Source organism: Battus philenor, unplaced genomic scaffold, assembly GCF_028537555.1.
Source record: "Battus philenor isolate CCGP_79_NKW_IND1 unplaced genomic scaffold, ilBatPhil1.0.hap1 SCAF_12, whole genome shotgun sequence".
Classification (NCBI taxonomy): domain Eukaryota; kingdom Metazoa; phylum Arthropoda; class Insecta; order Lepidoptera; family Papilionidae; genus Battus; species Battus philenor.
Genome location: NW_027181674.1, coordinates 1,563,203 through 1,579,791, shown reverse-complemented (window position 1 = coordinate 1,579,791; position 16,589 = coordinate 1,563,203). Strand labels below are relative to the sequence as shown.

General features: G+C 32.5%; 1 protein-coding gene across 7 annotated transcripts in view; it reads left to right on the top strand.

The window, feature by feature from the left end:
- Msp300 (Muscle-specific protein 300 kDa) overlaps positions 1–16,589 on the top strand; it is a 264,397-nt gene that overhangs the window by 92,515 nt on the left and 155,293 nt on the right. For all 7 annotated transcript variants that reach the window (XM_068776243.1, XM_068776245.1, XM_068776246.1 and 4 more), the window contains 2 exons: positions 13,728–13,789; positions 15,007–15,102. In XM_068776243.1, the coding sequence (XP_068632344.1) occupies positions 13,728–13,789; positions 15,007–15,102 (158 nt within the window). The remainder of the gene's footprint in view (positions 1–13,727; positions 13,790–15,006; positions 15,103–16,589) is intronic.

Genomic DNA, 16,589 nt, shown 5'->3' with positions numbered 1-16,589 from the left:
TTTTTCAAGTTCAAAATGTATTGCGACCACAAAGCGAATACCAACATCCTACAACTTACACAATTTTATAAACATATATAATAATTTTTTTACTTCATAGGTACTTTTATAAATAATGTAAATGTTTTGATTTTATAAGATAGAATGATGTAAGTAAATAGGTACTATCAGTGTATGTGTTGAGATCCACTATCGTGGACCCCATTTTCATTTCATGGCCCACAAATTTTTTTTCGGTGACGTAGACCCCTTGTAGGTTGTCATAGACCCCTTGGGGTCGATATAAACCACTTTGGGAATCACTGTTCTATAGACTGCACTGAGAGTGTGTGTCGAAATTACACTAAATGATTCTCCCATTTACCTTAAGCCGAAATTAGCCGAATGCCTCTTTCTAAAGGCCGATGTGCAATATTAATCGCCGGGTACTGTACTAATAAGAAATTACATTATACCGACAGAAGATATAACGTTAAATAATAAAAAAGAGCTTAAAAGGCGGTGCGTCTAAAAAAATAATAAAAAATTAAAATAAAAAGCATACTAAAGTAATTATTAACTTACAAGTAAAAGTTTTGGTCATTTGATGGTAGAGGTAATGTGTCAAAAATAAAGAGAGGGTTTTATAACTTCTTTTTAATTAAAAACATATAAATTTAACGGAAATGACTTTCGCCATTGTTTTTCTTTATCAATGTTCAATACTTAACCTGTTCCACCTGAAATGCATTACGTACCTTTGATAACAGATGTCAATGACTCGTATAATTAACTGAGTTAAATAACTTGTAAGGAAATTATTGTAACTGTCTACAGGATGATTTAAAATAGATGCATATACTTAACCCTTTATAAACTGATTTACGAAAGTGATTTTTTTTTTAATATTACTCTGTTTGCTTGAGGGTCTAGATGAAGGGAAAAATAGATTTTTCTTTTTAATTTCGTTGGAAAGAATATTATACAACATTAAAATACGTATAGCCAACCTATAAAAAAACTAATAGTATTGTGAACATTCGGTTTAAAAGATTGGTATCAAAATTGAAACTCTAGGCTATTAAGGGATAAAGAGGTTTTGTTTGAAAATGGTTTATACATTGACTAAGTTATCACACTTAAATATGTTACATTATTTTTTTATTGGAATCCGTCGATCATTTTTAGCAGTACAAATTCTGCAAGGACAGATTGTATTTATTTTTAAGTATGTAGTAATCGGAATTTTAGAGACTGTCTTACTTTTAAATCATTACGTAATTTATGAAACTATTGATTTTTGAACAATGTACAATACATTAATCGGCAGGAAAATATAAACAATCATCCTGTATATATACTCAAGTGAAACTCACTGTGACTTTGCGAATAAATAATTAACTTCAAATAATAATAAGTTATCATGGTAAAACTGGTAATGTTAACTTTTAATATCTTTATAGCCTAGTTATTTATCATATCATACACTTTACATCATTAAATGTAAAGTACGTGGTGATGATTATGACGTACATTATGAAAGATGAGGACAAAATGGAAATTAAATTCAAATTTAGAACCCCTTTGACAGGGATGAACAACGCGGCCCACTAAACATGTTGATGTGGCACATGAAACGATTCTAAATTTGAATTTATTTTATCAACCCTCTCTCCAATTTATTATTTCTTTTATTATTATTTTGAATTAAAATTGATCAATATGCCAGATAACTAACCTTGAAAGAAGAACAAAAACTGCTTGTGAGGGAACGCAAAATCATGAGGAAGATCTTGTGACCAGCGAGAAATCAAGACGGATCTTGGAGGCACCGAAAGAATGCCGAAATTGAAACTTTAGTAGCACAGCCAAATATCATTGGCGAATATAAAGCTCAACGAATCCGCTGGCTTGGTCACTTGGAGCGAATGGGATCGGATCGGAGCTTGAAGGTAGCGTACCTGGAAATACCGAGGGGTCGAAGACCAGTGGGTAGACTCAGGTATAGCTGGATCGATCGCGTTGAGGCAGACTTGCGCGAATTGAATGTCAACCAATGGCAGACGATGGCGCGAGATAGAGGAAAGTGGAAGTCTCTCGCTTCGGAGGCCAAGACCCACTTTGGGTTACTGAGCCAGCGGAGTAGTAGTAATATGCCAGATGCTTAAGCGTCCAGGTCACCCAGAGAGTAATAGTGAGGGCTATGCTTGGAGTATCGCTGCAATCGATCACCGACGCAGCTCGAAGAATTGATCATCAGGCAGTAGGCCTGATGGTCGTTGGAACTAAAAGGTTTTTGAGTGTGGACCACTAGCCTATATAATTAATGCACAAATGCTATCACATTATTCGAACTCGCGACGTAGGATATCAAGTCGCAGTCCCCAACCACTGTGCTACCACTGTTCATAGCGACATCTTAACCCGGAAAACTTGTCACACTCGATATATAGGTTAAACTTGATTCCTTACAAAAGGGGCTTCGCTTCAACTAGGTTAATACTGTTTATTAAATCCTTTTTATTTAATTTGTTTGTCATAAAACTTGCTTACGAATCCTATAGCAGCATATCGTATATTGAATTTCAATATATATTATCGTTGATATATGCAGTAGTACTGCCATTTTAGATTAGCAATACTAAGCGTTCAACTCTAATCAAACAGTGCGGTTGATAAAACACTATTTTATTCTACTGTGATAGTAATTGCGCTTAGATTTGGTTAGCAAAAAAGGATATCTAATGAATTCAGGCGTTATTTTGCGGAAGTCCATCCTAAGTAAGAAAAGGACCAATATACATTGGCGGAAGTAGCTATATATTGGTCCTTTTCTCACCTAAAAAAGAATCACCGCCGGTAAGATAAATCAATAAAGTGTATTTCAAAATCCATCATCATCTTCATCACCATTTTAGTCGTAAGATGTCCACTACTGGATGTAACCAGTTACTAAGGACATTCAGCGTCTTTCAACGATCTCAACGAGTTCATCTGTTCACGTTGTGGGTGGGTGGTTTAGATAAGATGAAATATGTATTGAAATAACACATAGCCGTACCCACGGCTGGGCATAAGTCTCTTGTTTATATTGTTAATTATACCGGATAAAAGAGATTTGTATCCCAGTATTGGACTTGACTGGACTATTGAAATGGATTTTCTTCGTTGCCTTCTCCGTTTCGTGGCCTCACAGAACCCTACGGCCCAAGACAAACTTGCTATAAATATACCAAATTATTTAACTGAATGAATAAATTCAAACTTTATAAAATTGTAGATATATAAAGGAAACATTATTTGTTTTTTGAACTTTGCTGTCGTTATTGTTGAACATTTAAAACAAAACTATTCCAAATTTATATTCCAGTCTATATTTTTACTTTTAGGCACTTTAGAGGTCCAACCGACTCAAGGTATTGATTGAGAAAGAAGTACTTACGTGTACAGAGATCAAAATAAGTTTACACTGTTTATATGAACTCAAGTACAACAATACCTCGCTTTGCGTCGTATCGTTTTGCGGTTTTTCGAAGTTGCGTCGCTGCTTGGTTAGTACTAATTTTTACTGTGCGTCGTTAGATTTTCGAGGTTGCGTTGTTTTGGATTCGAGTTTTTTTTTTTTGAAATTTTCCAAAAGATGGCAATCGACACCGTTATACCTATTGTTGAAATGAGTCTTTGTAATAAAAATAAAAATACTTGTTTTAACAGCTCCTAATAGATACCGGACTGTTTGTATTTCGTAAGACAGGAAAACGCGATACGAAGCCGAAATTAGTCGATTGTCTCTTTCTAAAAGTCGATGTGCATTATTTATCGTCTGGTACTCTACTAAATATATTTTTCCTCTATTTGTCATAAAAAGTGATGATTCTATATGTTTGCATTATAATTGAATATGAAATTGTCTGCCATATTAAAGTGCTACTTAATTTAGTCGTATAACATTCCACATAATTTGGCTTGTTTATAATATTTAGATTATGTTTAACAAATAAAACTATGAAGTGTAAGTCATATCAACGAAGACACACTATTACCATTGGACTTCATTGACAGAATAGTTGTTCTGAAAAAACCTAATACGATTAATACATTCACACGTCAAACCGCAAGTGACCTTGGCACTAATGCGTCTGCTTCGCCCAAACCTGTCGCGCATAAAGAAGCGACCACACTCACGTGTCAAATTTGAAATTACAATACCCGGCGATAAATATTGCACATCGACCTTTGGAAAGAAATAATCGACTAATTACAGCTTCGTAGTGCATTATCTCTCCCACACTACCTATGTGACGTTTTGTCAGTTGTGCGACGGAGATAATGCTATACAAAGCCGAAATTAGCCGACTGTCTCTTTCCAAAGGTCGATGTGCAATATTTATCGCCGGGTACTATAGTAACTTTGTCGACAATACCGCAATGTCTGAAGACGATCTTTGACCAATGTGTGTGTGTGTGCTTTTTTTATAGCCCTCGCTATTGGGGACCTCTCCTTCCACCCCCTATTTAATTGGGAACAGAGTTTTGTATTTCTTAATAAAAAATTTTTCACTAGAATTTTATTTCCGTTCTCGTCTTCCATAGTACATAATATCTTTTTTCCTCCTTCTATCATTATACAATTCCATCTTCCTTTCTCAATCATTCCATTCCTTTCGTACATCCTCAAACACTTCAGTTATCCATTTCTATTACAGTATCACAGTGACCAATGTGTGTTGCCAGTGATGACATATGGATCCGAGACCAGGTCTAACGGTGAATCTTATAGGCTCAAGGTCACCCAAACAACAATGGAGAGAGTTATTCTCGAAGCTTCTATGTCATATAGTATCAGAATTGCGTAACTCGAAGAATTGCTCGTCTGAATTAGCAGTGAGTGGATCATGTAGCTCGTGTATCCATTGGCCATTGGGGACGAAAGGTTTTCAAGAGGTGATCACGAGCCGATAGACTCTGCGAAGATTGCCCCCCCCCCCCCCCCCACTAGGCAGACCGACGACATAAGGAAGGTCGTGGAACATCGCCGGATGTTTTGATGCAAGTTTGTTCATTGTTGTGATCTTTGGAGAAGGCTTATGCCCTGCAGTGGCCAATTTTTTGCAATACTCTCTTTTATCATCTCCATTAATATTTCTGAAGAGTCCAGATTTCTAATAGGATTTGTTGGAAGCGTCTTACCACCTTGAGGGTGGATATCCTACGCTGTTCTTGCTGGTGCGTGGTCTCCAATCCAGAATGTTTAGACCACAGCGGCCTGCTCCGCGTGTTAAACGCCCCCGCCCCCTCATTGCTACTTCATCTTCTTACTCCGCTAGGCTGTCTATTTTCTTTCTTCTACATATCTTCGTATTCCTTTTATCCCCTTCATTTTATATCGTAGAGAATTCCCGAGCAAATCATCTCCGGGGCCACAGGCGAGGGACCACATTTCTGAGCCAACCCTACCTTGTAATGCAACTTTTTATGTTATATTATATCTTGGATATTAATTGTAATAATAACTATATTAAAGATATAGCAAAAGTGACTACAACAAAAAGCCTTCCGGGCTTGCCGTGGAAATTTTCAGATCAGGAAACGTTTAGAAACCTCGTGTCTTTAAAACGAAGGATGCCATTATAGGAGTGTTCAATCTGATTGCATTTTCAATATACTGAGCTCCTCTTATATCTTCTTATCGTACCCTTGGCTTATAATAATATGAATTAAAAAATACATGCATCGCTAAATAAGTATGCGCCTGTGTGAACATCGTCTATTATTAAACGTATCAATTCACCGAATCAACCTTGCGGTAGAAATAACCAGCCTAGCCTCTTGCAAATATACAATGACATATACTAAATTAACATATAGTAAACAGCTAATCTGTAGAGAAACGAAAGTAACCTACTCGTATATGATGTGGCGAACAACTGGTAGTAAGTTGAAGTGGTAGGTGAAGTTCTGGGGTGGAAGCCACGGATCGGCAATGGCAGAATGGGAGAGACCTATTTCTACAAACATTTCTCAAAAATTTAAACCTATATTATAGAAAACCGTCTTACTGTTTCAAATATTACAATACCCGGCGATAAATATTGCACATCGACCTTTGGAAAGAGACAATCGGCTAATTTCGGCTTCGTAGAGCATTATCTCCGTCGCACGAAATACAAACAGTCCGGTATCTATTTGGAGCTGTTAAAACAAGTATCATTTGCTTCTTTTGATAATTATTTTTATTCTTTGTATTTAATACACCAATTTTTCTATAATTGTTCACTTTAGGTTGGAGTAAAATAAAAAATAAAAAAATAACAACTCTCAACGTCTATTTTAAACTGGACGCGACTGCACTCTATCGCATTTGAATAAAACGTCAAATAGGTAGTGTGGGATAGAGATAATGCTCTATAAAGCCGAAATTAGCCGAATGTCTCTTTCCAAAGGTCTATGTATAATATTTATCGCCGGGTACTGTACTAGAAATTTTACATATTAAGGTCTCACTTAAACCTGCGAACTAAAAGATACAGGTAAAGGATACAGAATGATTTGCTATAGTTGTAAAAGTTATATAGGGGTGAGTACATAGCTTATTGGCTGCCAATTATCGAAGGGTACAATCTATCCAAAAAGTAGCGGCTTCAGAAATATATTTAATTAATGTAATGATAATTTATAATATATAGTCAAAGAAACTATATATAATAACACAATTAAACATTATTATAAACCCTTTAAATGTGTATTTCATAAAGACTTTATTTGGAATGATATTGTCAGATATTATCATTAAGAATGTTTAAATTAAAAGAAATTTAAATAAAATATACTACAATGATTATTAAATGTCATTAAAATAATGCTAAACAATAATAACGACATAATTTCAATTGGATGAAACAATTTCATGTTCACGTGCATCCTGTTAGCTTTATGTTGACATATTGTGACATTGGCCGGCGCCATCTTGTTACGTCACCCATCACGAGTTACAAAGGTTTGTTCATGCTTTGAATATAACAATATTTATTATTTTAAAGACCCAAATTGAAATATTATAACAAGTAAATTTCGTCTTTGACATTTTACCAAGATATTACGCCATTTTGACTAATTTTATTGTAAAAAGTTAATTATAATTAAGAATTATTTTAGGAAGCTGAAAATTTTAGTTATGCGTAGTAGAAATTTTTGAAGTCATCATCATTACGATGTCAGATGATAGACATATGGCATAGACCTCCCCCAAGATAACTATGATTACCTGTCTCATGCTGCCCGAATCCAATGACTACCCACGCCGCGTCACTAACAGCTGATGATTGCAGGGGCAACAATTTCTACGGTGAAACCCATCTCTATCTCCATTCGAGCAACCTGATTTCGTTAGATATAAACACAAATATCTTTCAGTTATATTGTGAAAGATAAACAAAATATTAGGGGGACCAGAAAGTAATGTCGTTTCTGTCAACATATTTTACAGAAAAACCGATTGATTTGTTACCGCTCCGGCATTGATTTTGTATACTAGATGGCAAAAGGTTGTTGATAACGTATGTGAATATACTGATAATTAGAAATAAAAACTTGTTAAAAATGTAGTCGTGTGATTTTAACCTAATAAAGCGACATTCTTTCTGATCTCTAAATAAAAAAAAAATCGTGAATTCCGTTAATAATTGACATAAAATAAATATTCAAAAATGGAACGTTGGTTAATCAAATTGAAGTCTATAAAAGGTCACCGCACGCGATCATGTAATTTCAGAACTGAAATGAGTACGGTCGACAATTTGATACGAGCAGGGTTGTCAAGAACTTATTTTTAATTTTAAAATTTATTTAAAAAATATATGTTATTCTTAAATGATTTAAACTAGTTTAAATAGAGTCTTGCATATACCTTTATTAATGGATATATCTTTGCCTGTTCCATATGAAATAACACGACGTACCAAAATAAATTCTAGCGGAAGTCACATTTTATTATATTTAATTTATTTATTCATAACTACGGAATATTATTGTAAATTCTAGTATATCATTAGCAGTTGTATTAATTATAAAATGTATTAGCCCTCACTGTCCTTTTTAAATATATAAATAACATATATATATTCAAATGTATTATATAAGTAATTAAAAATTTAAACTCTTAAAACTTATTTTTTATCAGAGGTTTATTAAAGAAAATAAATGTACCAAAGACACAAACTTGACTAAAAATTTCAAATGCTCTTAATCAAAATCAAAATATTCTTTATTCGAATGGGCTGTTACATGCACTTTCGAATCGACAATCAACATAAAATGTCGGCATTGTTGTCCCTAGAAAAGCTGCCACGGTCTCCAAAGGCAGTTCTGCTAAGATCCGGCGAGAAACTCAACAGTTGCTCTTCACAAATATAGTTTTATAAAGAGCGCTTCTCGAGTGAGCAACAACATTTAATTCCACACATTAACACCAGTATAGTATTCTTAGATAGAAAAATATACTTTTTCCAATATTATTTTTATGATATTGGTTTTAAATCTCTCCAGTGGCAGATATGATATTGCGGAATTTTATTGTACATACATATACCTTGGGCAAAGAATATATTTTTTAATTTTAAGTCGTAAACTAGGAGTATACAGTTTATTATTATTTCTTGTACTAACATCATGTCTTTCAAGTTTTTTTTAATAATTTTGTCTGTTTTTGCTGGCAAACAAATCTTTATTATAGAATAATTGTGATGCAATCGTAAAAATGCTAGCTTTAATAAATGCGCCTAAAGGTCTGTGAATAAAACGAAACCCACAATCCTAAATTATCTTTGACTTTTTAATTGGCTTATGATTTCTTTATCGTTGGATTAAATTATAAGATAAAGGATTTTTTGACCTTACTTTCAGTGCTGCCAAGTGGCATTTGCAGATTCCGCAGGTTTAAAGTGGCAGTGTGTAGAGGGCACTTAACCTATGACCTCTTTTAAGGTAGCGAAAGCACGAAGGCTCCGGATAGAAGCATCCGCTCGGATCGCTACATATTAAAGTTTCATCGGATTGTAATTAGTGAAAATATTACTTTAATTTTTTTAAACATAAACTTATTTTTACATAAATTTATTATCTATATACAACATCTATATAAACACAAAAAAAGCAAAACGCATGTTGACGCAACCTGTCAAAAGATATTTTACGCGCGCTTTTTGCTGTCATTGCACGTAATCGTAAAATGTGTATTTAAACGGTTTTTAAACGGTTTTATTTAGTTCGACCAATACGAAATTTATTTGGATGAAAATTAGAAATTGAAATTTAAGCACCTTCCCGTTGTCAGATTGATCTGAAATTTGGTACACACATTTAATTAAGATGACAAATACAATATAACAAAATTAATAACATTATAAATCTAAGATGGCCGCCGATACAAAATGGCGGATTATTTTTCATTAACCCCCTCAAAATGGGTATCAAATGAAAGGGCTACTAGTAAAACACGATGATTATGTCAAAATTTAAAATTAAAGAAGGACGCCGTTCCAATATGGCGAACTAGGTACATATTTTTCCATAACCACCACAATATGGGTATCAAAAAACCGTAAAACTTAAAAGTTTTTTAAATGTATTTATTTTCATGTAATATATAATCTGTAATGCAACCCTGGAGAAGTCTGGAAGGCTTTGTTCGTGCCCGGCGGTGCCACCTGCGTGTCCTGGGGTTCCGTTTCAGTAATACAAGGATACCACGCATCCATCTTGGAACGCTTTGCGTGTTGTTATATGTTAATTAATGGCTTTGGTATTTATATGAGAGGTTTTATATTCTTAGAATTATATGAATAAAAGCCTGCAACAAACTCTGGTGGGTTTTCCGGAGTCACCTTTACAACATCCTTAAAATATGAGTAGTTCATTTTTATCATATTTAATTCTTCACAGTGTAAACAGAATTTTTAATATGATTTTTCGACGATTTATTGATGATTTAAAGATATTACACCAGAGTGCATTCTATCATACCATAAAAATTGCCCGTAAAAGAGTAACTATTTTATTAAGCCTATAGAAAGGTGTAACAATATTATCCCATATTGTAAATTTTTCCTTTACTTATTATTTTATTAATATTCTTATGCACATGAAACAGATTGTCATATATATAAATTATTTTTCTATTCATACATAAATTATCTTTTTTCTGTATTTTTTAAACTGTAATTATATACAGAATATACATGTTTAAAGGCTTTAAAGGTTTAAATACAAAAAATTAAAGAATAAATAATCATAAGTCTAGTAAATATTTCTTAAGCATTTTCTTAAAAATAGCTAATGATACTTAGCACGTCTTATATTCAGCAGTAAATCATTCCACAATCGAACGGCTTATGTGGTAAAAGATTTGACCATGAATGAGGAAGTATGCGCCGGCATTTTATTTTCAGATTCTCTGATGATCTCAAAGACCTCTCTACATTAGATTCAATCATTCTGACATAAATGAAAAATAATTCTAAATAAAATTTCATTAACCTAATTTTGAATTTGGAAATGTTATGATTTTAATGTCATACAAACCAGCCGGAGACAAATAATACAACAAAGGATATTTATCTTTTTCACGTATAGTATTTGTGAAGAGATCCCCCTACACTATGTTTATATAATATATTGCGGAAATGAGCTTTTTCGTTAGATCAAAATTTTTATCGTACATATAATTTCAAATTCACAATTATTACAATGTATATTTATAATTATAGAAAGACTTTGACATAAAGAAATCCTTGTAAGTTGTTTATAATCATTTACCGGTTGTACCGGTTTCCATCTTTGTATGAAAGCGATGATCAGACGTTCAGGGTTCTACCATATAAACCACTGCACAAGCCTTATTAGTTATTTGACTATATAAGGATGGTAATAGATTAATAGAAGCCGAGGAAATATAATTGGCTAACTTAAAAGAAACCGTGTCATTGCTTCGGCATGTCCTGTTTTGTCTGTGTGTATGAGGTAATTTTTATCTTTTTTTATAAATAATGAATGGCAAAGGCGGCTGATGACAGCATTGCTAATATTTTTTTTCAATGAAATGGCGTTCATATAAAGTGTTTTATTTTAACTCATCGAGTTTTTTTATTAATATTTATTTATTATGAAGGGTTTATAACTTTATTATGAAAACTTAAAAACATAGTATTTACAACAAAGGTATTTTTAATAATTTAAATATTAACATAGTCGTTGCGGAAGAAAAGCCAAAATACTGTTTACTAAGCCTACAGATAAACTGTTATGTGTTGATAGATGTTCTCGATGCTACGGTTTGGATATATTTCACGAGGATACAGTGGGCACCCTATACCACACCACGTTTTGTGCAATTTGGTGCAGGTGTTTTATCAATTAAGTGTCTAAATTTACCTAGTGGTATTTACCCTGGTCGGAGTCTTAAAGCTGTAACAATATACCATCCAGAATTTATCGATTTATGACACAAAAGTTTTTTAAAAAAATTGTTTCAAAATGGCCGCCTCGATATGTCACGTACTGTCAAAAATTTTAGCCTGACGCATTTTGTTAGAAAAATTATAAAATACTTTAACAAAAATATAACATATATCAATATTTATGAATGATAAATTAATTTTGTTGATTTAATTTGAATATAATTTCGATAAATTTTGACAGATGCAGTAACGCAGTAAACGAAAATATAAATTTATCACAAATGAACGCACAAAATTAGAAAACTTTTAAAAAAATTAAATCGGTTGTTTTCTCATGTTACAGGTTGATAAAAAAAATATAGATTAATTTGTATATTACACAAATAATATATATCTCTCCACTCTCGTTAATTTTCAATAATTACGCGTTTTATATGCAGTGACGCAGACGTACTAAATAAATAAGATTTTTTTAATTCTATAAAATTTACATTATATGATGGAAATAGTAATTGGAAATATATGTCAAAGCTTTTACGGGGTGTATGTATAGTATATTTTCCAGCAAAATAGCTTAAAGCACACCTATTTACAATCATCCTTTATAAAATAATCATTCTGAAGTATATTACTAAAATATTTTTTTTCTATTAGAATAAGAAGAGTAATAACTTCTGTCAATACAAAGTTACAGGGAGAGATGATTAACAATAATTAAATTTAATATGTTGTAATACGAATTAAAAAACGACTTTACGAAATATATCATTATGTTATCCATTATTTCTAAAGAAAAATATTTTAGATAAGTTGTACTAACATTAATCGACTACAAATTAGCTATAAATTCAACATTTTAAAGGTATGAAGGATTTTTTTAATCATTCTGTATATGCAAAAATATATCCGCCATTTTGTAATACCATAAACAAAGCTCTAACAAGCGATGAAATCATGGAGCATATATAGTTGTGAACATAGCACGGTTAAGAATAACACGGCATTATCATCGATATATTTAAATGCATGATATCTAGTGATTGTTTACTATGCACTCCGGTGCAGTGAACTTGGCAATGGCGACCGACTTTTAATTAGAATTGACGCATAGGCGTTTTGGCGGGAAAACAAATGTCATGTGGCGCTGTCTCTTTAAATGATTTACTTGCGTTTTATTATGTCAATGACACTTGAAATATTATTGTGATGAAATTTAAAAAAAAAATGCAGCTTGGTCAAATGTCACTCAAAATTTTTTATTTATGTTTCTATAAAAAATTAAAGCGGTTTATGCCTTGAATAATTATACTGGTAGAGGGAACTATGCTCCAGATTTCTCTACGGGTTCAAAACAAAAATGATATTCGCAAGAATAGAAGCAACCAACATGGCTTAACGAATAATGTCAACGTTGTTAGCACAAACATAAATCGAGGTTATTTCTTGTGATATCTTCTTAATAAATAATTTAAAAAATATTAAAAATATCGTATATCTTTTAGATATAATGTATATTATATTTTACGACTTAGATGTAACTTTTCAACGGAAAGAAAAATATAAATATATTTAAAAGATTTATAAATTTAACTTAGAAATCTTCTTCCGTCTCGTAGAAAAAAATCATGGCAAATAGTCCCGTAACAATTTACAATTTGAATATAAATACAGAAAATAAAATAAAACAAAGCTAATATTATTATACAAATATTTAACTTATTTTTAAAATTTCAGCTACTGGCAATTAAAATTGTCATTAAGATCATTTTAAAAACATGTCGCAAATGCATTCGAACGCGCAGAATTTTTTGGCGGGAAACGCTATACGAGTTTGACATTTCAATTTATAAATAGGCATGCATCGTCTTGGCGTCTTTTCGAAGAAAAACAATTTTACGAATTTGGCTGCAGAATGCAAATAAATCAAGATAATAACGTAGATGATTTCAATACCTGTATACAGGATGATTTTTTTAGGTATAAAAGCTTTAAACTATTTCCAATCGACATGTACAAAAATCATTTTGGAAAATGTTACATTAATTTATTTTTTCTATTACAATGCTACTGGCTATAACTTCAGGCAATATAAAGTTTGCAGGGACGGATAGTAAAATATTTATATTATTTCAATACGTAATATTTCGATATTAAAAATGGTTTTTCGTTCTTTTTTATAATTAACTTATTTATAGGCTCTGAAACCATATATTTTTATGAGACTACTTCAATTTAAATTAAGAAACGAGTTTTTTTTGCTGGCAAATAATTTTATATTGTTTTCCTTTGTTACAGATGAACAAGAGAGAGTGCAGAAGAAGACCTTCGTCAACTGGATCAACTCACATTTGTCCAAGGTGAGAGTCACATACCATATAATGTTTAGAAAACTGTCAAACAAAGGTCGCTTACATCCTTGACATCGCTATTATAGTGCATTATAAAGCAACTAACACGCATTAGTAGCTATTTATTATCAGCAAGGGATATTTAAGCTGGAATATGCCAGTAAATATGATAAATAATTATAATAATTGCAAAAATCAAATCAATAAATATAATTCAAAAATAAGTATATTTAAAAGAATGTAATGAAACTAGTTTCTTTTAATAATTTTATTTTGTTTTGTGCTGCGCTTATTTAATGTCGGTAAAGCAGTATCTGTTTAACCTTGACACTTCATAGATGGCGCTGTTAATAATTGTGTTATGATGCGTTCTTTGCCGTAGCCAGTCGGTAAAGAAGTTTGTATTTGAGATGTCAAAGTGATAATTTAAAATATTGCAGAATAAACTTTTAAAAAGAATCGACAATTTAAATAATAATTTTAAATGATCTAATGGAATCAGGCGTTATTTTTCGGAAGTTCATCTTAAGTAAGAAAAGGACTAATATATAGCTACTGGTGATTTAACGGTGGTAGTTGTGTAATTCGCATTGTGTGCTGCATGCGCATTTATCAGCAGGATGGCGGACGGTGCACTTTATTGCACGACTACCACTGCATGTGCGGAAGTGGCTAAATATTGGTCCTTTTCTTACTTAGGATGGACTTTCGCAAAATAACGCTTGATATCATTAAAATATTTAGTAATTATTATGAATGATTGACGCTATATTTTTTTTTATTTTTTTTTCGTCGCTATATATTGGTCCTTTTCTTAATTTTAAATGACGTTCCTCTCTTTTCAGACTAACGAATTATTGTTTTTATTTTTAAGTATATAGATATAACGCATTGAGTATATTATTTAAATTTTTTTTTATATATTTGGCTAATAATATTGTAAATTGTACTGAAACGAAGTTTTATTCTGATGTATAGAGTTAAATCAATTTTTATGCGTAATTAAAGATATTATTTTTATTATATTTCGTAAGGTGTTTGATCTTCATAACAATTATTTCATGAAAACATTGTCCACGTTGGATAAACTTTCATTATCATCACCAACATTTTAGTTGAGGTCTACTGCTGAAGATATACTTCTCCTATATATCCAACAGGAGCTGTTGGAAGTGGCTTGCATCCATTTATAATTCGATGTGATAATGCGGTGATGTTATTTGCAGCGTATCCCACCACTTCGCATCGACGACCTGATCTATGACCTCCGCGATGGCACCAAACTCCTGGCGCTCCTGGAGGTGCTTTCTGGTGAAAAGTTGGTGAGTTATCTTTCAATTCTCAGTTATATACAAGGAATCATTATCTGTGGAACAATTTACGAGAAAATATGACGAACGTACATAGGACTAATTAGTTTTAGGTGTGAAAGCTTTAAACGAGTTAGTTTAGCTATATATAGCTTATTTGTGAGCAAAAAAACTTTAAAACTTTTGCACCTATTTACAATCATATTATAAATAAATCACTCTGAAATATAAAAGATGTTATATTAGTTAGAGATGGATAGCTTCTGGTAATACAAAGTCCGCAGAGACAGACAGTTAATAATTAATTTTAATATATGGTAATACGAATTGTTAAATTGAATTTTTTTACTATATTATCATTACGCTATTTATTATTTCTGAATTCATTGATTTTGGATAGGGAGTACTATTATTGATTTGTTGCAAGTGAACTAGAGCTGAACTAGAGTTCAACTAGAACTGAACTAGAGCTGAACTAGGACTGGTCATCGTGACGATCTTTAGGAAGGCCTGTGTCTTGCAGTGAGCGTCCATCGACTGAAACAGAAAGAAAGAGCTGTATTTTTACTTCTCTAAAGATACACACTTCTGATGTATTATATCGAAAATCCTTAAAGGGTTCAAGTGTTACAAGTCAGTCCGGTCAATGATATATACACTAAAGAAATTAGTCTGATTCAGTATCACAAAAAACTAAAGATACTTTCAATAATGTCTTGTTTAAATTTTATGTAAACATTTTAAGTTTCTGCCATTGAACCGTCAAAGACGCCAAAGCGATATTTGCAAAGTTAAACTCAGTGTTGCAAGAAATCTGACACAGAACATTCTTTTAATGTTCCGGGATATTTATGAATATATGTGAAGTATGGTGTTGCAATGAATCTTATACGGCAAATTATTTATTTCTTCCGAGAAGTTTAAATGTTCATATATATAAGATAGTCTCCGAATTTTGTGGGAACGGTAGATTTCAACAGAAACAATGGCTTTATTCTGTAAAACAAACTCAACTTAACACTAACACATAAAAGGTGGCGCAAAAGTAATGACATAATTTTAATCGGCAGCCATTTTGTTATAGATTTAAAAAAGAGCTCTATTGTTCTTACAAAGATCCCCATCTGAGGGCCCATTGAGGGAGCTCTTGGGACTACTGACCCTTTGTAGGGTCTGCCCAAGTTAAAAGCTCTGCGGCCAATCTGGTAAAACTGTTGACCGGTAAAAAGTAACAGATTGAAACCGCTGGTAAGACCTCAAGCTTCACTACTTTTAAAGTGGTTCGAGGCTAAGCGCTCTTTGCATTCTGCATCTTCGAACCTGCGCAGTGTACCAAGTCGAAAAAAAATAGATCGCATGTTCACCAGGAGGTATTGCTCAATCAATGAGATGATGCCTCCACTATCTGAACATATTTCTCTAGTACCACATTTCCAAGCAGTGGTAGCCTAGCTAAAGGCACCCTCGGAATGTATAATAGTGTTCATCACGCGGTAGTA